The sequence below is a fragment of the Pimephales promelas genome, chromosome 5 (assembly GCF_988280905.1).
Source record: "Pimephales promelas chromosome 5, fPimPro1.hap1.1, whole genome shotgun sequence".
Lineage (NCBI taxonomy): Eukaryota > Metazoa > Chordata > Actinopteri > Cypriniformes > Leuciscidae > Pimephales > Pimephales promelas.
In genome coordinates, this window is record NC_142773.1 from 31,131,635 (window position 1) to 31,151,399 (window position 19,765).

Here is a 19,765-nt window from a genome sequence, read left to right on the forward strand (position 1 = left end):
GACACTGAGTATACAGGAATAAATTGCGTTTTAAAATAGCATAGCCTATATTAAAACACAAAACAGTTATATTTTATTTTCCCCCACAATGACTGTTTTTACTTTATTTTGATCAAATAAATGCAGCCTTGGTGAGTAAATAAGAGACTTCAAAAAAACAAACTTTTTAACAATAGAGCAAACATAATATTCACTGCATCTTTGCAATAACTTTCCAGGTAGGCGACACTCATCAAACTGCCATGAAGTATCCATTTAAATGGAAGAATAAATGACTATAGCCTAGTAACAGATTAAAAGACACATGAAAAGAGTTTTAGCACCATTGTGTTTTCAAAGGCCTTAATATGTATCATTTAATATAATATGTCCTGGCAGTCTTGAGATGTTTAGATATCTATACCAAAGCAAATAATTAAGGTTGTTTTTAGTTGGAATGGTTTACTTTAAAATATGCGTCATTTTAGAATAGCAAAAAATACACAAATGTAATACAACCATTGTAACTCTAGAACAAAATGTAAAAAAAAAGAAAAGAAATCTTACATTTTGTCTTTGAATATATTTATAAACTAAACAATTGTAGATGATGTTCCTTCATAGATTCATTTTAAATATATTATAATTCCCATATTAATTATGCGAGTTTGTATAACCTTCTTTCAAGTTGATTTATAGCTTATCACACAAATTCTCCACATAAAAAATCTCCCCAAATCACTTTAAATTTGCAACCATAAATCACTACTGAAATACACTGAGAAAAATAATAATTTACAATGTGATGCCTTTAAAAATATTTTTAACAGATATATAACTTTGGGAATATAAAAGTAATATACAATCATCTAAATTCATCTGCACCAATAAGGCCAGTGCTTGTGTATACTGCATTGCACCGTCTGTCAAGATTACACTGTTTTGTTTAGTTAATCTCTTTACTTGTATCTAGACTAATTATTTCCTGTCAAATGATGAGCTCTGCTTGAGGCTTAGTGGAATATACAGCAGATCAGATTCAGTTTTGTCATAACAGGTACTGTAAGTTCTGTGACTGCAGTAACAACGTTCATTCCACAGTTGCCATAAACCAAGGGTCCTCATTCAGGCCTCTGTTGAGCTCTTGAGCTGCACCATCTCAGCCTCTTCTTGGGGTTTGGAAGGAGGGGCTCCACGTTTGCGGTTGAAAACTGCTGCTATCTCTTCACAAGTCTTCCCTTTTGTTTCAGGTACACGCAGGTAGATAAAAACGGTGAAACCAAACAGGAGTACTGCAAAAACGATGAAGACATAGCTCCCCAAAAGTCTCTAGGGACCAAAGCAAAGTTCGATTTATTCTTATTTTGAAGACCTTATGTAGTGATGGTATGTAAGGATACAGTACAGTTGTAAAGATGCAGGAAACTCTTACCTCTAAATAAGGGAAAAACATGCCAATGATAAAATTGCATGTCCAGTTGCAACACCCAGCTAATGCGATGGCTGCTGGACGTGGTCCCTGACTGAAGAGCTCTGCCACAATGAACCAGGGGATTGGGCCAGGCCCGATCTCAAAGAAAGACACGAACATGAATATGGCCACCATGCTGAGGTAGCTCATCCATGAGTAATCATCCTGAAAAGCAGTAGAGAGAGAATTATGAAACAGACCGCAGACCAGCAACTCAGACCTACAGTCTAATGACAAATGCAGATACTCTATAGCGATTTATAGTTTTCTCCATTTTATAAATATTCTCCATATTTAAAAATGCCACCATCTTACCTGAAATGCCATGCCCACTGTCATGGCCACTGCACAGCAGCACATTCCTCCCAACCCAATCAGAGTGAGAGTTCGTCTGCCCGTTCTGTCCACCATGATCACCTGGAGAGCGCGCATACAGACACAGTAATGAACCAGACTGAGAATCACAAGAATCATATACGATTACCTGCATTCTTAAAGACTAAGCACTCAGAGTTTTCAATTAATTAATTATTTATTTATATTTTTGCCATATACTGACATCTAGTGGTTTTGAACTGTTGAACCAGCATTTGCTATAGGGTACAGTGATATTTGGATATTAAGCCATGTGTATTATAATTGATTTTTATTAATAATTTAAATTTTTATTAAATTATTTATTATTCAAACTATTGTATCTACTATTTAATAATAATTATTTGTGTATTACTACTGTCTACTATTAATATTATTACTCATTTATATTTTATTTTTCCTTTCCTTCTAGCAGTTAGTGGTCATGTTTCCACATTACCACCAGACTTTAGGGGTTCCACACCACCAAAATCGCAATTCAGCCACATAATTAAATATTTGGCTGGTCATGCATGTGATTGCAACATGCCTTTAATTTTATTAAGCTGTTATCTGACTTCTTTTAATTCTCACAATTTTGATTTTATAACTCACAATTACCAGCTTAAAACCTACAATTCAGGCGTTTTATTACTCGCAATTCTGATGCAATTTAAATGCAATTTAGCAAAAGCTGAGCGGAATCTTGTGGCGGAATCTCAAATGAAATTATATATTTTTCAAAATGACTATTAATTTCTTTAGCGCTAAAATCAGAAAATGACTTTCTAAAAGCTTTCATGCACCAGATTAATCAAAACGTGTTCTGAATGGATTGTTTGATTTAGAGTAGCTATTGACTCATTGCTCAAAACAGTTTTCACTTGCAGGCTGCCCTTGAACTAGCATAGATAAACACTGCCAAGGCACGATAACATATGGCTTCTCTCCAGCTCTATGAGCCGACAGACCTCTGCCGATCCAGCAGTTATAATGACTTATTATACAATCCTTTCACAAAATTCAAGGTGAGGTGTGAAACATGAGCATGACTGATAATGTCAGCAATATTCTTTTATAAATCTAACCTAAATTTTGGACAAATTATGATCATAGTGCTAATGAGTGTTGTTCTGATTTTCAGTTCTCACAATTGCTAGCTGTGTTCTGAAGATACTCTCAACTAAGCTGGATTTATCTACAATATAAGTCTTGAGTTACTGTCAAAAAGCATTAACGGAAAGTAAGACCCAAGAGGCAACGGCACTGTGCTGTTCCTAAGAGACGAGAGCCTGTTCCCCAGCAGCCGGTGTTTGCCTTTAAATTAGTGTCTATTTACCGACACAAGGGTGAAAATGATGTTAACAACTCCCACTCCAATAGTGGCATACACAGGCTGACCGACTCCTGCAGTCTCGAAGATCGAAGTAGAGTAATAAAAGATCTAGAAAAAACACAAAGACATGATCAAATATTACTGTTGTATAATAGTAATGTGGTCCATAAAGCTTCAATTGAATTTTTTTTCAATAATATGGGAGAAAAATTGAGCGTACAGCGTTGATCCCAGAGAACTGCTGGGAGAAATGCATCATAAGGGCCACAAAGAGCTGCTGGCGGTACACAGAGGAACGGAGCAGACGCAGGATGGACATCTTTGCCTCTTTCATGGCCGCCTCCTTCTGCGCCTGCAACTCTGCTATGTCCTTTGAGGTGTCGTAATCTCCCTTCAGCCTTTTCAGACCTACCAGAAGGAAAAAGGACAGCAAAGACTGAGCATCATTATTTTGTCTGATCTTTTGGGGAAGTTCAGAATAAAGGCCTGTTGACACCAAAAACAATAATTACAACTAAGCTATTTTTTATGTTTTAAAAATCCCTCAACTCTAAGAGAATAGAAGAGTCCATATGACAACTATAACAACAACGACGAGACAGAGTAACAATATTTTTGGAATCCCCCTCCCACCCACACACAATTTCTTTAAAGAATATTTGTCATTATAGCGTTCCTTCTGGAAAGGGCCTTTAGAGAAAAGATAATTAATTAAATTGTAAAACATTCAAATTATTATGACAGTGTTTTAGTGGCACGTTAAAAAAACCTTATTTAGAATAGAGTCATAATGTTATAAGAACAAAGTCACAAGGTTACGATGAAAATAAAGTTGTAATATTGTAAATATAAAGGCTTCATAAGCATTTTACTGGAGCTGTATGCAAGATTGTGGCAAAAACTGGTACTGCAATCACTTTCAAATTAGGGTGTATCCCCCCTCCCCCTCCCCCATGACTCGAGGTTGCCAGATATGCTGCTCCAGCAGGAACGTAGGCTGCTACAGCTTCCAATGGCAAGTGACGAGTCCTACACAGTGAGTTTTTTTCTGTTAATTATTTATTTCGGACTTTGTAACAAAGTATTTTGGATTCATATCGAGTTTTTGGGGGTTTCGCAACGTTAGAATTTTTATTATCCAATTCCGACACGTTCGTATCTGCAGCTGAGAAGAGCTGGCAACCTGAATGCCACAACACTACTGAGTCCGTGATTGGTAGATCGGTGGTGGGTGACGCATCAGAACAAAACACAACTTTACAACATAAACACACTTTCTTATACTGTCTATGCATAAACATCAGTCAATGGCTGCGACTTCACTTTTTAAATGACAATATCCTGGACGGACTACTGTTGTTAGTGATATAAGTATTTGAAATGAACATTTCAAAATTTTCAAAATTTATGATAAATTGAAATAAATTTCTTGCACACAGCTCCTTTAAAATACAAATTCGTATTACTTTTTGCATTGAAAAGCTATTATAAAGCATAACTGTTTTTATTATATATAAAAGTATCATATAAAGTCATATTTTGTGTAATATGGCGTGGAAGTATTTTGAGGGGAAATATTTTTTTTATATTCCTATTTCCTATAAGCAAGTATTTAACATAAATAAATGTTAATCAATGCATGCAGAGAATGGATTTAGATAGAATGACTAGCATGTGTTAATATTTACTGACAAAGAAATACTTTTGGCAAATCGGCACAGAGTTTTCATTATTTTCTGGCAGCGGTTATGAACAGAAGGAAATTGAATTTATTAAGGAGAAATAACCAAACAGACATTCAGGAAATTGCCTGTTTTGTGCAATAGCAAACAGTGGTCAACTCAAATGCGATGCTACTTTATTAATTCATAATATTGTGACTTCAATCTCACAAAACTTTATCCTTGTCATTTTGAACGTTATTCTCAAAAAATTACCACTTCAAGGTTGTGACTTTATTTTTTAAATTCTCAAAATGTTTCTATTTTTACCACTGCACAAAAACAACCCCTCTACTCCATAAATAAATGACATGTTAAAGCATATACGTTGTCTAAGAGGAAGGAGTGAGAAGACTTTGGCACATACTCTTGTGTGTTTCTTCTACTTTGCCCAGTTTGATGTAGAGGTATGGAGGACTCTCTGGGCACAGAAGTAGCAGCAAACTCTGCAGGATGGCAGGAGCTCCAGAAAGACCCAGCAACACGTGCCACATGTCATCATTTCCCAGCAGGAATTCCAGACCAATGACCTGTAGAGAACAAGGACACCTGCACACATCTTACAGCTTCTAATAAGAGCCGGCCAAGATTAAATAACTTCAAAAATAGACTCAGAGCAGATAATGTGACCTTCAACTTCAGAAGCATTTTGCTTTACTTTAGGTGATTGTTAAACTGATTTGCCATCGAAGGTCATGGATGGCCATGCTCTTTTAGTCAATACATTTAAACATCCAGTTCCCACTATGAACCTTTGAATCTTTATGTATTTGTGGATTTGACACTCACTTGACTAAGGAGGATGCCAATTACAATAGCCAGTTGGTGGAGCGCTCCCATAGCCCCTCTGTACTTCACTGGAGAAATCTCTCCAATGTACAAGGGCACCAGGCCAGATGACAGACCTATAACACACATGTCAGTCAAAACATTTTGCATATACATATACAGTGCAGTGTAATAAAACAAATACATTTAAGCAAATATCTAATGCATTTGAAGTCATTTAATCTCCATACTGAGCCGTATAGTGAGCCGTATAGTGTATTCACAGTATTCATAAAACATTAGGTGAAGAAGATTCTGAAGTGCACATTTGATGGACACTTTGCTATCCCATGAGGCCACGGAAAAGAATTTAGGATATAGTATATCCTAATTTTATTCATCCTACACACATTCATACTATATAGAATGTGTAATGTCCTTTTTAACGGTTGCAAAGTAGCTTACGTTTCAAATGTAGTATCCATAGTATGCGATTTCAGACGAAGCAATGATTCAATCAAGCATCATTCACACTGATTTGTTGAATGAAGCAAGTACTGCCTGTATGAGTGAGTCAACTGATTCATTCAAAAACACTGATTCATTGAGGAAACGCTGCGTTACACACGAAGGTTTATATTTTGACTTAATTTGGAATTACTTTTGTTGATGAGAAGATTGGATCATTTTACTGATTTGAATTTTGAATCATTTTCATTTGAGTTAAATTAAAATGTTAGATATTTTCAAAAGCCAAATTTCTTTGTAATTATTTGTTTATGGAATTAGGAAAAACCCATACAACATAATCAACAAAATATCTGGGGGAATATTGTATTTAAAATGTAAGTTAATATAAGTAATAAATTCCTGTTTATTGAACTGCTATAAAGCAATATCCCACTCACCGCTCACAGCTCTGCCAATTTGATATTACTTTTGAATTAGTTTCCTTTTTATCTGATTTTTTTAGTGTATGTTTCTCATTTGTTTTCAAAACATTTGAAATGTTTACTCCATTTTTTACTATTTATTGTTATTTTTATTTCTTATGCATCAGTTAAGATGAGCTACTTTCAAACCAGCCGTGGCTTTCTAGATTCTGTGAAAAGGCAATTGTCTGTCTTACCACAGTACAGTCCCATGATAGCGCGTCCTGCTATCACCATGAGGTAAGGTGTACCCAACTTAGCCAGGCCCATGAGCAGCCCAGCTGTTATGGCAAGGATATTTATTGCCAGCATGCCTTTGATCCTGTAAATCAATATTATACAGAGAGGAACACAAATGAGTCATTCTACTGTATCTGAACATTTAAAACTTAATTCTTCAAGATAAAGAAAGCTGAAGCTATTTCTTGCAATTCACATCATTGAGCGCTTTCCTTTTTATCTTATCGCAAATAAGAATTCCCAAGTTTACAGATACTCCACCTTCCACGGAAGTCGCTAACAAAGCTCACTAGAAAGGAGGACACCATGCCTCCAACGGAGAAGAAGGCCACAGACAAGGACCAGTACATGTCCAGTACAGGAGCTTTTTCTAGTTCAGTGGTGTTTCCTCCTCCTTTATGGGCCAGTTCTTCATTATAGACACCGAGAGATCTTGCATAGTGCCTCTCAATGACCTACAACACAAATGGCACACTGCCATTCATAATAATGATACAGGACAATAGTCCTTTCTCTTGAAAATGTAATCTTAAGCAGATAAATCCATATCATTCTGGTTCAGAATGCAGCTGGGAGTGTGAAGGTTGTAATGATGGTGTGATGAGTCTGACTGACCTTCTGTGGGGCGTTGATGACTCCCAGGCTGTATCCCATCTGCAGAGAGCCAAGTGTGGCTGTGAACACTGCCAGAGCGAGTGTGCCTGTTAACTGCTGTGAGACAGGAAAACAGGACACAAACATAAACGGTCATTTATTCTGTAAAGTGTCACCCCCCTTTTTTGAATAGACACGAAACTGCACATTTCGAACATAAATGGTTGTAATTCAAAAATGCTTTGGACTGGTCTCGTTTTTAAAGAAGACATTTGGCAGATTTTTGTAGAAGTGAAATAAATTAAGAAAGTGAAACAGAAAAAAGTTATAGAAGTTTGAGTTTATGAAAATATCTGAACAAGTTGTGTTTAAAATTTTTGGTCAATATCTCAAAAAAATGAGCTTTCAGTAAGATTTTGTTTGGGCGCAGTACCAAACTTTTTCACTAGGTCACAACCAGATTACTGCCCATATAAGGGCGCCTCCATTTCCATGTGTTTTGAGTGATATGAACCATTATTTCCACAATTTTCAAACAATTTATGAAGTAGACATCCTATTCAGTAGTAATATGAGAAGTTTGGCAGATTTTGATATGAATTAATCCTCTAAGAAACATAAAAAGAACAAGTATGTGTGTCATAGCTCGCTGCCACATCACAAATGGTGAATCTATAATTTTTTTTCTAAAATAATTGAATGGATGCTATCCTTTGAACTCTTGACATGAAAACAAACTGAGGTTTCTACCCTTCTTTTATGATTTTTCATGTTCATCACTATTTCAAAATAAAGGTCTTACACTTCAGGAGTAAGAAAACATTCTTGTTGCAAATTGATAAATTACGAAAATCTATATGGAAACTAGAGATTGTAAGCTTTCATCTGATATATAGTTTGTCAAGATTAGTTTAGGTTTAGTACAGGATATTACGGTTTTAAAAATGTAATGGATTTCACAATTAAGAGGGGAAATTAGGGCACAACTAAGGTTTCATTTGTATTAGTAAACAATAACCAATGTGAACAATACTTTAGCATTTAATCTGAACTAATGTTATTATCACAACATTTGCTAATACAGATCCAAAGTTTATTTGTTAACATTAGTTAATGAACAGTGACCTATAACACATGATTAATGGTTAATACAAGCTGTGGTTCATTTTAGGTAGCCTAATGCCTGTACTAATGTCAACAACGGAGTCCTTATTGTTACAGATATTAGATATACAAATAAAAATGATCTGCAAAAAGGACTATGCCCAATTACAAATTTTATATAATCTATAAGGCATTGAACGGAATGAAAGAAATGCTTGAACTAAAACAATGCATCCCTTTTAATAAAATAGAAAGAACATTTAATGAACAATTACGTTCATGTTTTTATTTATACTAATAATAAAATGTGGAGGTAAACCTTTAAAATAAGGTTTCATTAGTTAACATTTGCCAACAATACTTCTACAGCCTTTAATAATCTTAATGAGAATTTCAACATTTACTAATGAATTGTTAAAATCAAGTTGCATTTATGCAATGCACTTTGAACTAACATTAACAAAGATTAATACACACTAATTCAAATGTATTAGCCGTGGTTAGAGCATGTTAGTTAAAACATGAATGACTCTGAGATTGTACAGCGTTACCAATGTGAATTTTATCTTTGTTTGAAGAAACATTTGATTTTAGCTCAATGAACATGATTAGATAAAGTTGGATGAACACATTTGACTCAAGATAATTGAGGTTACGCAATGAAAAACATGCTTATAAAATATCTGAAATGTAGACACATTTTGTGCAGTGAGTAATACGAGTAAATACGAGTCTGAAAATCTCTGGTAATACTAATTTAACGGTGCCTTTTGCTCATACAACGTTGCTACAATTATCCACTATGGTAACAATGCACAATCACAAGAAGCCTCAACAATTGTGTGTATAGTGCAGGTACACAGAGTTCATTCACATAACCAAGTACTTAAATACACACTTGTGTAAATAAACAGTCATATAATTAGAACGACCAGCACCTTGTACATCATCTGAAAACGGTTGCAAAAATAACTGACTTAAGTCAGTTCTGAACCAGAAACCATATTGTGGTCATTTTTGTGATTCATTTGTCCATTTTTAACCAAATGGTTGTTTATTTAGTTAAATCACAGCAACAGCGATAAATCCAGAAACATCCTAATGACAGCACGAATAACATCCGCATTCATGATTCTGCATGTCATGTCCGTCTCATTCATACAAGAGTAAATTCAAAACATTCCTAAAAAAAAAATCATTTAAATTAAACATGCATCTAGCATGATCAGCCTATCAATCAGACTGCATATTTATTATCCATTTGAATCTACGACGACAGAAAAACATTTACCTTCTCCATTTTGCATGAAGTGTCAGCAAAAGACGCTCTTGATTATTAGTGGCTCCAAGGTTCTCGGCTGCTTTCCCAATACTCGGTAAATGATCAATCCTGTCACTGCAGGATCATGCTGCACACGGGTGCTGCGCTGGAGACCTTCTGCCCTCATCCATCCGCTAATGATGTCCATGTCTCACTGCGGTTTATGGTGCTTTAGAAAAATTATTTCACTCTTAACTGTGGTGAAAATGATTGACACTTACATGATTTTAAGGGATTTTGATAAACGTGTTGTCTTGCAAATGTCAGCATTGTAAGATCGGGTTTTTGTTTGTTTTTTGCATAGCATATCAAAATGGCTGGAAAAGACATGTGCTGGAGCAAGAAGAGTTAATGTATTACACCTATCTGAGCAAAGTTCTCAGGCACTGATACTGGTACTTTCATGAGCTCAAAGATTCAGCAGAGGGAGGGACACAAAGACACGAACCAAAAAAAAAAAGGGTACTTATTTGTTTTATTTTTTCTTATCATAAAATAAAAAAACAAACCAAACCGAGGAGGACATAGTGCTTCTATCACCGTTAAAGAACTGAAAATCTTGTTTACAGCTTCTGAAAGAACGACGATCATTAAAAATGTATTAAGACAGAGACATTAACCATTCTTGAGTGTCAAATAAAGTCGTTAATTAAAAGAGCCCAGTGAGGTTCGTTCCTAGCACTGGCTGAACACAGTGTTTCACACAGCATACATACATCAGCAGGACATTATTGCTAAAAACCTCTCATTCCATCACCATTAAAATATCGTCTTTGCTATGTAAGAGATGTGAAAGAAATATAAATATCTATATAGTGTGCAAACATCAAGTGACTTTGAGAACATCTAAAGCGTTGAAATGAAGACAAAAGCAAATGTACAAAACAAAACCCTCAAAAAAAGGTAATAAACTGAAAGAAAGATCTAATTAACAATACATCTGTTGACCTACTGTAGTAGTTCTGTAACAAATATTGTACCAGGAAGTTAAGATCAACATCTGTGATATTTTAGTCCAAGAGACTTGTGGATTTTGAGTCAGAAAGATACACTTTTCCCTTTTTGGAATGTTTTTAGCCCAAGGTTTTTAACCGATTAAGCATTGTTGCGAAATAAAAGCTACCGCTTAATACATCGATGCTAAGTCTTTTAAAATGTTGAAAAGACTTGCTAAAATTATGGATGAAATGCAAAATGAATGGCGTAAGAATATCAATAAATCAATGTGCCTTTAACGGTTGATTTCACACAGGTTAACTTGTGCTAGGCACTATAAAGAAATCGAAATCATCATCAATTCTCAATAGTCACTGAAATACAGGTGCTTTTATGCTTTTTCCTTAAAATTTAGTCATGTTGCTCTAACATACACATCGCACAACATCTGATCCAGTGTCTACACAAACATGCAACCAGTGAGGGGATTGTTCTCTTCCACGTGTGGCTATATTTCGTGCTCCTGTTTCGTCATGTTTAAAACATTCCAAAAAGAAGTTAAAGAAAGAACTAAAAAAATATGGTTTGCAACTTAAAGATCCGCTCAGCTCCGTCTTTCCAACCTCAAAGCTATAAAACAAACTTTGATATAGTACTTTGACACAGTATAGTACTTATTGATACAGTACTTTTGATAAATGTACAGTATATGGATCTTGTTGACAATATACAAATGAGCACCAGTGTTATTCGTTTTTCTTTTGAGCATGTCGTTCTCTTCTGAGAAATTGGACGAAAACGGGCATCACAGATACTTGTGAAACTGGCAGAACTGTTTGCCAATATAAAAGTGTAACATCAAGAGACTAAAGCTTGGTCTTAGCCTGAGTGCTTGCTAATGGTATCCCCACATTTGTTGTCTCTTAAATACTGTCCAATTCTTCTACAATCATGCAACTGAGGTTTTTTTTTTTCAGATTCCAATGAATTTTAGTCAATCAAAACCAATAGGAAACAGGAACATAAATGGGGGGAGATCCTAAGAACAGGCTTTACCAGAGGCCACAAAATAAGGTCTAAAAACCAAATTCAAGTTAATCAGCGCCCTCATCTGGAAGATGCGTGCCACTGCAGGTGACGTCAGACACTGCACCTCCATGAGCCGTGTGCAGAGAGTCAGTGCTCTCCCTACGGGACTGTCTCCAGGCTCACTCCTCGGAGTCTCTAATATTTTTTCTAATCATGGTTTTCAGACCAAAGTGTCAATGTACCGTGCGCTCACAGATGCAATGCCGACAGGAAAAAGGCTCCACAGTGTTAGGTCTGCAGAAGCTTCACCAGTTCATCAAAGTGTTCCTGTTCAGCGTCATGAAGAAAACTTGACTGCTACCGCCGGATCGGACCGAGGCGAAGAACACCTGCAGAAAGAAAAAAACGAGAACTGTTAGCTTGTCCAAAACGGTCTAAGCTCTTTTAGATAAACAATAACATTTGAGGACGCTTAAGAGACTAACCTTGTCGTTCCTCTCACAGAGGAACTTGAGTCTCTGAGCTCTCTTGTGCATGAAAACACCATCCAGGTGGCCCGTTTCAACAGATCGGATCTCAATGGCTTTCTCTCCCCAGCCCATGATCTGGTTGGAGTGGATATAAGCTGCAAAACAGAACATCTTATTGAATTCTGATGGATAGACAATCTTTATGCCAAAAACAATATGTGAATAACTAAATGTGAAATGTGTTTTTTTTTTAATCGACTACTAAAGTTGGAGATTATTATTGTGCTTTTTTGTTCAATTCTTGGGGACAGATATATCAATAGGGATAGATCTTTTTATCAATTCATAAAAAGAACTGGGATATAGCAAAAAAGCTGTATTGAAAACGTTTTTTTGTTTGGTTTTTTTTAATTAGGCCTGGTTCCCATCCAGCTTCATTGTATTAAACAAAATAAACAGACATTCTGCTAAACAAGAATAAACAAGAATATCAAACTCTTTTCATCAACATATCATATAAAACAATATATACAGAACAACAAATCTTAACTTATTAAACATTTGCAAAATGTAAACTATATGTGATGCGATCTGGGAAAACCCACCACATGGTGAAATTTGACATATTACAGCCAGGTTTTGAGACCTTATTAAAGCTGGGTTCAATCCCTTTCAAAATCTGTTTTTATTTATTTTATAGTTTGTCTGTAACAAAAGTTATGGTTATCTGAAGTCGGCTGAATTTTGAGAACCTTTTTTTCATATCACATATTTTAGTAATCTTCATAGATTAGGTCTCATTCAAAAGCTTACAAACTTAAAAATTCAACCTGTGAAAACCGTTTTGAAATTGGACAATTGAGAGGCGAGCAAGATCTTTTAAGCGAGCAGCTATTGTTCCCTTGTGCGCCGCATCACACCACACGATAACGCTGGATAAAAATAACTAAATAAAAACTTGCGGGCTGTTGTAGTTCACCAAGGACTGGACTTTATTCTGTTATGTGCTTTATTTTGATAGGTGAACTGTCTTTGTAGAGTTAAGAGAAGGAGAGCTAAACGGGAGATATTGTTTTTGCCCCTCCGCTCCGCCTGCGTGTTCTTAAAGCTGGACATTATAAATCGCTATTTTTCTGCACTAAACTAGTGAATTTTCCCAAGATATATTCAGAGATGATAAACAAGATACTATATAATAATAATTAAATAAAAACCCAATTTTGCCAAAAACTGACATCCAATCTATATTTAGACCAGCACGACATCCGACGGGTTTTCCCAGATCACATCACATATTGTTACCCAGCTCTAATGTGACAAATGCATCTAAAAAGGCATGAAGATTTCATAAACATTAACATTGATTTTCTGCAAAGCTGTTTTGAAACAATGCGTACTGTGAAAAGCACTAATCTCCTTAGTGTGCTTATAAAACACACCTTACAAACAGCAAAAACAGATCTCTGAATGCCATGAAATCTTTTCATACAGTCTATTTTTACACCACCGTACAAATGATTAACAAGCATTGCATAGGAATCGCCCAAACGATGAATAATTCTGTCCATGAACACTACTAATAATCATAACAGCCTGCCAAACCAGTAGGAGCTCTGCCCAACACTCCCCCATTGAGATTATTATTATATATGATAAAGCGTGCCAAAAGCCCTAAATCTTGCAGATAATGTGTGTTACACAAACCAGCTCACACACACACACATAAATACCCATGTTCATTCTTCTCAAAACATCAGAGAAGTTGATGCATAGTTCGAATGTTTATGAACTCTGGGTGAACTACTTGCATCTCCTCCCACAAGGCAGAGGATTGTGTGGCGGCCCTTTGTAGTTTGAGCACTTCTGTTGGCTGCGCATCCCTCAAGCTCTTCCCATGAGCTGGCAGAACAAGCTAACACAAACAGACACTGCGGTAGAGGCCAATCAGATATCAGTGCCACTGTGAATGTGGAATCAGTCGGCACAGCAAAATATGTTAGGTTTTTTTTTAAGTATTCTCAGAAAATAAATATTTGATCAATTTAATAGGAGTCATTCTTTAGTCACCATGGCTTGTTTTGTTCTTGTACAACTGGGATGGGTTCTATTGAAACAAACAGACTCACCAACAGAGGTGGGCATCTCTCCCCACTGCAAGACCACGTCCTTGGTGATTCTGCCGTAAGTGTTGACATAAACGCCCTCATCTTCATAACACAGCAGCATCTCCATGCCATCAGTCTTAGGAAGCACCACGATGGCATGAGGGGTCACACTGCTCTGAATCTAAGAGAAAGCGAGATTAGGGTTATTTGCAGATCATGTTGAAGTGCTTAAAGAGACCATTAGAGGGTCAAGTTACATTTATAGTATTCAGCCACGGAACTGGAAGTGAATACAATGTTTAATAAAGTCGTAGTTTTGTTATTTTTGGACCAAAATGTATTTTCGGTGCTTAAAACATTCCAACTAACCCACTGATGTCACATGGACTACTTTGATGATGTCTTTATTTTCTTTTCTGGGCAAGGACAGTATATCGTACATACATTTTCAATGGAGGGACAGAAAACTCTGACTAAATCTAAAATATCTTAAACTGTGTTCCGAAGACACACAAGATGAATGGAACGTCGCGGGCGAGTCATTAATGAAATACTTGGGTTCATTCTTGGGTGAACTAACCCTTTAAGGCTGATTTATACTTCTGTGTCGGACCTACGATTGACTCTCCATGCTATAGACTACGCGTTGGTTTTAATTTATACAGTACTTCTGTATCGTTGTCCATGTTGTCGCACAATTACACATGCAGAGGGAGCCAGTGTTGCCAAGTCAACTTATTTTAAGCGAATTTGGGCTTGTTTTTCTGTAAAATCGCTTGCAAATATTGGTAGTCGCGGGCGGGATGCTTATTTGGGCTTGTTCACAGCTCGATGCCAAGCAGCTATTTTCTATGTTATTTAAACGTAGGAGTTTGTCTTGCCTGTTCCCCCTCTCCCTTTCCCCATTCAAAGACTTTTTTCCCCCACCCACATCCTGGTTCTAATTGGCTCTGACCAAGATGGCAATGAGTACCAGCCAATCAGAGGCAGAGCAGGTTAAGAGCAGGGTTTTTTTTTTTTCTGGTTAGGAAAACGTCAGTGAGTGTTAAAATGAAAAAACGTGCGAGTCTCTGGACCATCGTGAGTCATGACTGATACTGACTGGACTGTTGGAGTTTTATATATTGATTAAATGTTAGATATTTTAGATATAGATATTATAATTTAATATGGTTCAACCCTTTAACTGTCACTCCTTCTTTTTTTATGAAAATCACTATTCAAATGGTTGTAATTCAAGAATGCTTTGGAATATAGACCTATTTGGTCTTCTTTTGAAGAAGAAATTTGACAAATTATTTTTGAAGTTAAGTATTATGAAAGTGAAACAGAAAAAAGTTGATGAAGTATGAAAATGAACAATGTAAAAATATAATAATTTATATTTTATAATAAATATGTATATTACAAAATATATTTTACTCTAAAACTGCAAGAAAATGTAAGCCAAAAATCTGAAGAAGTTGTGTTCCAAATTTTAGGTTGATATCACAAATTAGCAAAATTTGAGATTATAAACCTAAAATAAACCAAAAGAGAAACCAAAATTTCTCAAATTTTACAAAACTGTCCACGTGGATGTAAATTGACATTTAAAACTATCTGATCCATCCCCACAGATTGTAAAACCGTGCACGCATTTTTTTTTTTCTCGTCCTGGAACCTAGGTGGGGCTCCGTAGAAAAAGCTTACTGTCTGAGTAAAAAAGTCGCTTGTTTTGGGCTCGTTTTCACCGGCCTGGTTGCTTATTTGTCTCGCGAGATCTGGCAACACTGGAGGGAGCATGTGAAACAGGGGAGACACAACACACAGTCTAGTCTAGTCTAGTCTAGTCAAGTCAAGTCAGGTCTGTCTGTCTAGAACACGAGTCAATTAATAGCTTCTGTCTTCCTCAAAGCTCCTAAAACCTTTCTTACATTTTTCACACTTTCAAATGCCGTGAAGGGAACATAACGTGTGGAGGCAAGTTATTTCACCAAGATTAGACTACAACCCCCAAGAGCAACACTGCCAAGGGAACCTCTGAAACAATCAAGAGGGTGTTGCCCATGACAGGCTCCCCTAACCAGAACAACAACTTAATTGTGTTTTTACAGACAGCCTAGTATCACTGAGACTTAAACAACAGGTCTAAAGAGCTGCATTCATGTTGAATTTATGGTTATAAATTATTAGTGCAAAAAAGTGCAACATTTAGTTAAAAAAAATATTTCTGAGGTTAATTACAAAACACCACTTACATGTGATGGTATGTAGATGTCATAGGGGTTTCCAGAATCCACATCTATGACGTGAAAGCCAACACTAGACCCATAGATGACCTTTAACCTCTGACCCTCTTCTACAGTCAGGTCCACAAGCTGAGGCCTGTGCTGCAGTTCTGTGAACGACTGCCAGAGAGAAAGAGATAAAGAGATGCTGAGTCAGGGGAACTAGTTAAAAAGGCATTTAATGCATGTAAACCTTTAAGCCATTTTCTTTCATTTACAAATTATTCTATCACATGTTGGTTAAAGTAAAGTAAGCAGAAAAGACATACACAGAGAGGGAAAGAGAGAGAAATTTTGCAGAATCCTACCTTGAAAGCCATGAATTTATGGTACGGCTTGGGGGCCCATGCGTAAATCTCTACCGAGTTCTTCAGTGCGATTACCAGGAATTTGATTCTCTCGTATTTCACTGAAAACAAAGTAAATCATGCTTTCAGTTTCCTGCAGCTCACAGTGGCAGTCTGTCACATTCATACAAGAAAGCAGACTGAACCCCCGCTGCCACTCTCCATGCTGTTAGAGGTGTGTCGATTAGCATCAGAGATCTCGATTAGCCTACTCTACCATCTCAGACTTAACAGCCTCTGCTTTAACAGGGAAGCGTTCATTTTTACAATTAATCACTCAATCAATAAATCAATCTATAAAGCACCATAAAACCACAGTGGTTGACCAATGTGCTGAACAACATAATTAAAAAAAAACTAAAAGACATACAACAATATAATACTAATAAATCATACACAAACACAATTAGACAAACACCATTTAACTTAGCGATTTTAGACTTTTAGATTTAGATTTTTTTTAATTTTGCTTTAAAAAGTGATTCTGACAAGATTGTTTTAATAGAGAGCGACAGAGTTCCACAGTTTAAGGCCGGCTATGGCTTTTCAACCCCAAATTATGAATGTTTGCCTCATTCTGCACACTCAGAAAATAAAGGCTCACATGTTGCTAATATTTATATTAATAATTGTTGCTAATAAAAAAAATGAATAATTTAATATATTTTAAAAAAATTAAATAATATATTATATATAATAATAATATAATAATATATAGGAGTTTTATTAGTTGCTATTGTACATTATGGTGGTCTCTAAATTGATATTTTACTGGCATTGATATCAAATACTTTTGGTATTGTGACAACCCAAGCCGAGATGGTTCACTTACCAACTTTATAGTGAATGCAGCCCTCCAGATCCCCAACAGTGATCCAGCCCTGTTTCTTCTCCACCTCCGGATCATTGTGCAATATCCTGTTTCTCAGCCATGACAAGTAGTAGACGCGTAGTTTGTTTTTCTTCCCTGAAAACATCAATGACGAGGTTGACAAGCTAAAAAACATGGCGTGTATGTAAAGACACAAAGGCTTTTTGTTTTTTTGAGTTAAAAAGATCCATCAACTTTCATGACCGTATCAAGCTCTTTTGTTCTGAGACAAACCTGATATGGTGACCAGGACGTTTAGACCCTCCAGCACCTCCATCTGTTGGAAGCGTCGGCGAGTGATGAGGTTATACACCTTGCCCTGACCGCTGCGGTCCAGCAGCATTAGACCGTTCTCCGTGCCCACCAAGAGGTTCACACCTGAGCGTCCAAAAACATGAGTTTGATTCTGATTTTATCAGAAGAGGAATTGAAAGGCAAGTGAACCAAAAAAGGCATATATCAGAGAGAGCGTGATGTACCCCATAGAGCAGCACACAGGATCTCCGAGTTGAAGCGCTTCTTGTACTTGCGGATCTCTGGTGTGTCGCTGTGGGGTCTGATGTTGGTGGGGTTGACATTGACCACAGAGATCTTCCGAGCCTCGTTCAGTTTGGCCTGCTCCTGACGCAACAACTCATTAGCAAACAACACTGCAGAAGAAAGAAGACAAGAAAACACATTAAATGTTATGAAGGAAGCATTTCATTCATAAACAGAATGTTTGGGCAAGAACCAAACCCGGCGGGAGGAAGCACGATTATGCTGTAATGCTCTTATCTCATTCAATGCTCAGCATAAACCTATTTTAAAGCCCATTTTATCCAAAATATAGCGCTAGCCAAATTACTTTCCACATTGTTGCGGCTGGTGATAGGATGTGTTTGTTTGTGATTTGTATATTTACCGGCCGCTGAGCTCTCATCGTTGTCGTCTGTAGGGGAGGTTTGATATACACGTGGATCCACAAAAGGAGTGAAAGAAGCTTTCGAACCACCGCCAAGACCAAACTGATACAAAACAAAAACAAATGTATCATATCAGCTTCAGTAAAATTATTTAATAGCAGGCATTTAGAGAAAAAAAGAGTGCCATATTCCTCTGTTTAGATAATAGTGTCAGAAATATTGGGTTTTATGACTCAGCAGGGAATTTTACACTTTCACGTGCAACTAATAATGTTTGTAAGAGTTATGAAAATGTTAAGAGTCATTATAACAGAAAATTGTTTCTCTCATATTTTTTCAGCCTCACTTTAATGGCAATGGCAGTCAATTAGAGAGAGTGCTGCAAAGTATTGGAAGACAATGGCAGGACAGGACTGGGAAATAACGCAAGCCAGTTTCATTAGCTTGGCCTGGCTAAATACATCAGATCCTTACCCCTCTTAAATGTTATCTACCTCATCCATAGAGTCCAGGTCCTGGGAATTAAGGCCTGTTGGAGTTCCTGATGGGGAGTGGCTTTGCTGCACCAGGTCTGGTAGATTCCCGTGGCCTGCGAAACCGTTGCTCTCGCCGTGGCCCAAGCGCTGCCTCTCATTGGTCTATACAGAAGATCAAATAATTTGAAAGTGATAAATATGAGGAACAAGAGAGAATCTAAGTCTTTTTGGAGGAAAATAGCATCTAATGTGACAGGCATGACATCTCACCTCTCTCATTTTTAGGGTACCATCTTTAGAGTCGTCATTGTAGGAATCACCGAAGGACTGGCTGCTGAAAGACTCGTTATTTCCCTGAACAGAGGGCCTGAGGGAGATGAATACGGGAAACTTGAATTTTGCAGATTCACATTAAAACAGCATTCTTTTCAGTCCTCCTCTATTGATAAGATGTAAGAAAGATAATGCGAAGTGATCAGATAAAGAGTGGTGAAGGGGATCAAGAAACACTTGGACACAAACTGCACAACATAAGC

The 19,765-nt window shown here is 36.7% G+C and overlaps 2 protein-coding genes across 7 annotated transcripts in view; both read right to left on the reverse strand.

Annotated features, from left to right (window-relative positions):
* Nucleotides 1–50: 50 nt before the first annotated feature.
* slc2a2 (solute carrier family 2 member 2) lies at nucleotides 51–9,946 on the reverse strand. The gene is made up of 11 exons (XM_039675686.2): nucleotides 9,791–9,946; nucleotides 7,417–7,512; nucleotides 7,063–7,256; nucleotides 6,759–6,883; nucleotides 5,651–5,766; nucleotides 5,229–5,391; nucleotides 3,361–3,548; nucleotides 3,144–3,248; nucleotides 1,766–1,867; nucleotides 1,412–1,615; nucleotides 51–1,308 (listed from the first exon to the last, which is right to left on the reverse strand). Exons 1-11 carry the CDS (start codon nucleotides 9,797–9,799, stop codon nucleotides 1,105–1,107), a joined length of 1,506 nt encoding a protein of 501 aa, XP_039531620.2. The 5' UTR covers nucleotides 9,800–9,946; the 3' UTR covers nucleotides 51–1,104.
* A 332-nt stretch (nucleotides 9,947–10,278) lies between these two features.
* The window catches only part of tnika (TRAF2 and NCK interacting kinase a), an 86,827-nt gene continuing 77,340 nt past the window's right edge, over nucleotides 10,279–19,765 (reverse strand). For all 6 annotated transcript variants that reach the window (XM_039675684.2, XM_039675681.2, XM_039675683.2 and 3 more), the window contains 11 exons: nucleotides 19,500–19,596; nucleotides 19,248–19,391; nucleotides 18,753–18,855; nucleotides 18,328–18,498; nucleotides 18,083–18,226; nucleotides 17,810–17,944; nucleotides 16,939–17,039; nucleotides 16,601–16,750; nucleotides 14,382–14,541; nucleotides 12,271–12,410; nucleotides 10,279–12,174 (listed from right to left, as the gene is read on the reverse strand). In XM_039675684.2, coding sequence (XP_039531618.2) covers nucleotides 12,091–12,174; nucleotides 12,271–12,410; nucleotides 14,382–14,541; nucleotides 16,601–16,750; nucleotides 16,939–17,039; nucleotides 17,810–17,944; nucleotides 18,083–18,226; nucleotides 18,328–18,498; nucleotides 18,753–18,855; nucleotides 19,248–19,391; nucleotides 19,500–19,596 — 1,429 coding nt within the window. In that variant the 3' untranslated portion in view covers nucleotides 10,279–12,090. The remainder of the gene's footprint in view (nucleotides 12,175–12,270; nucleotides 12,411–14,381; nucleotides 14,542–16,600; nucleotides 16,751–16,938; nucleotides 17,040–17,809; nucleotides 17,945–18,082; nucleotides 18,227–18,327; nucleotides 18,499–18,752; nucleotides 18,856–19,247; nucleotides 19,392–19,499; nucleotides 19,597–19,765) is intronic.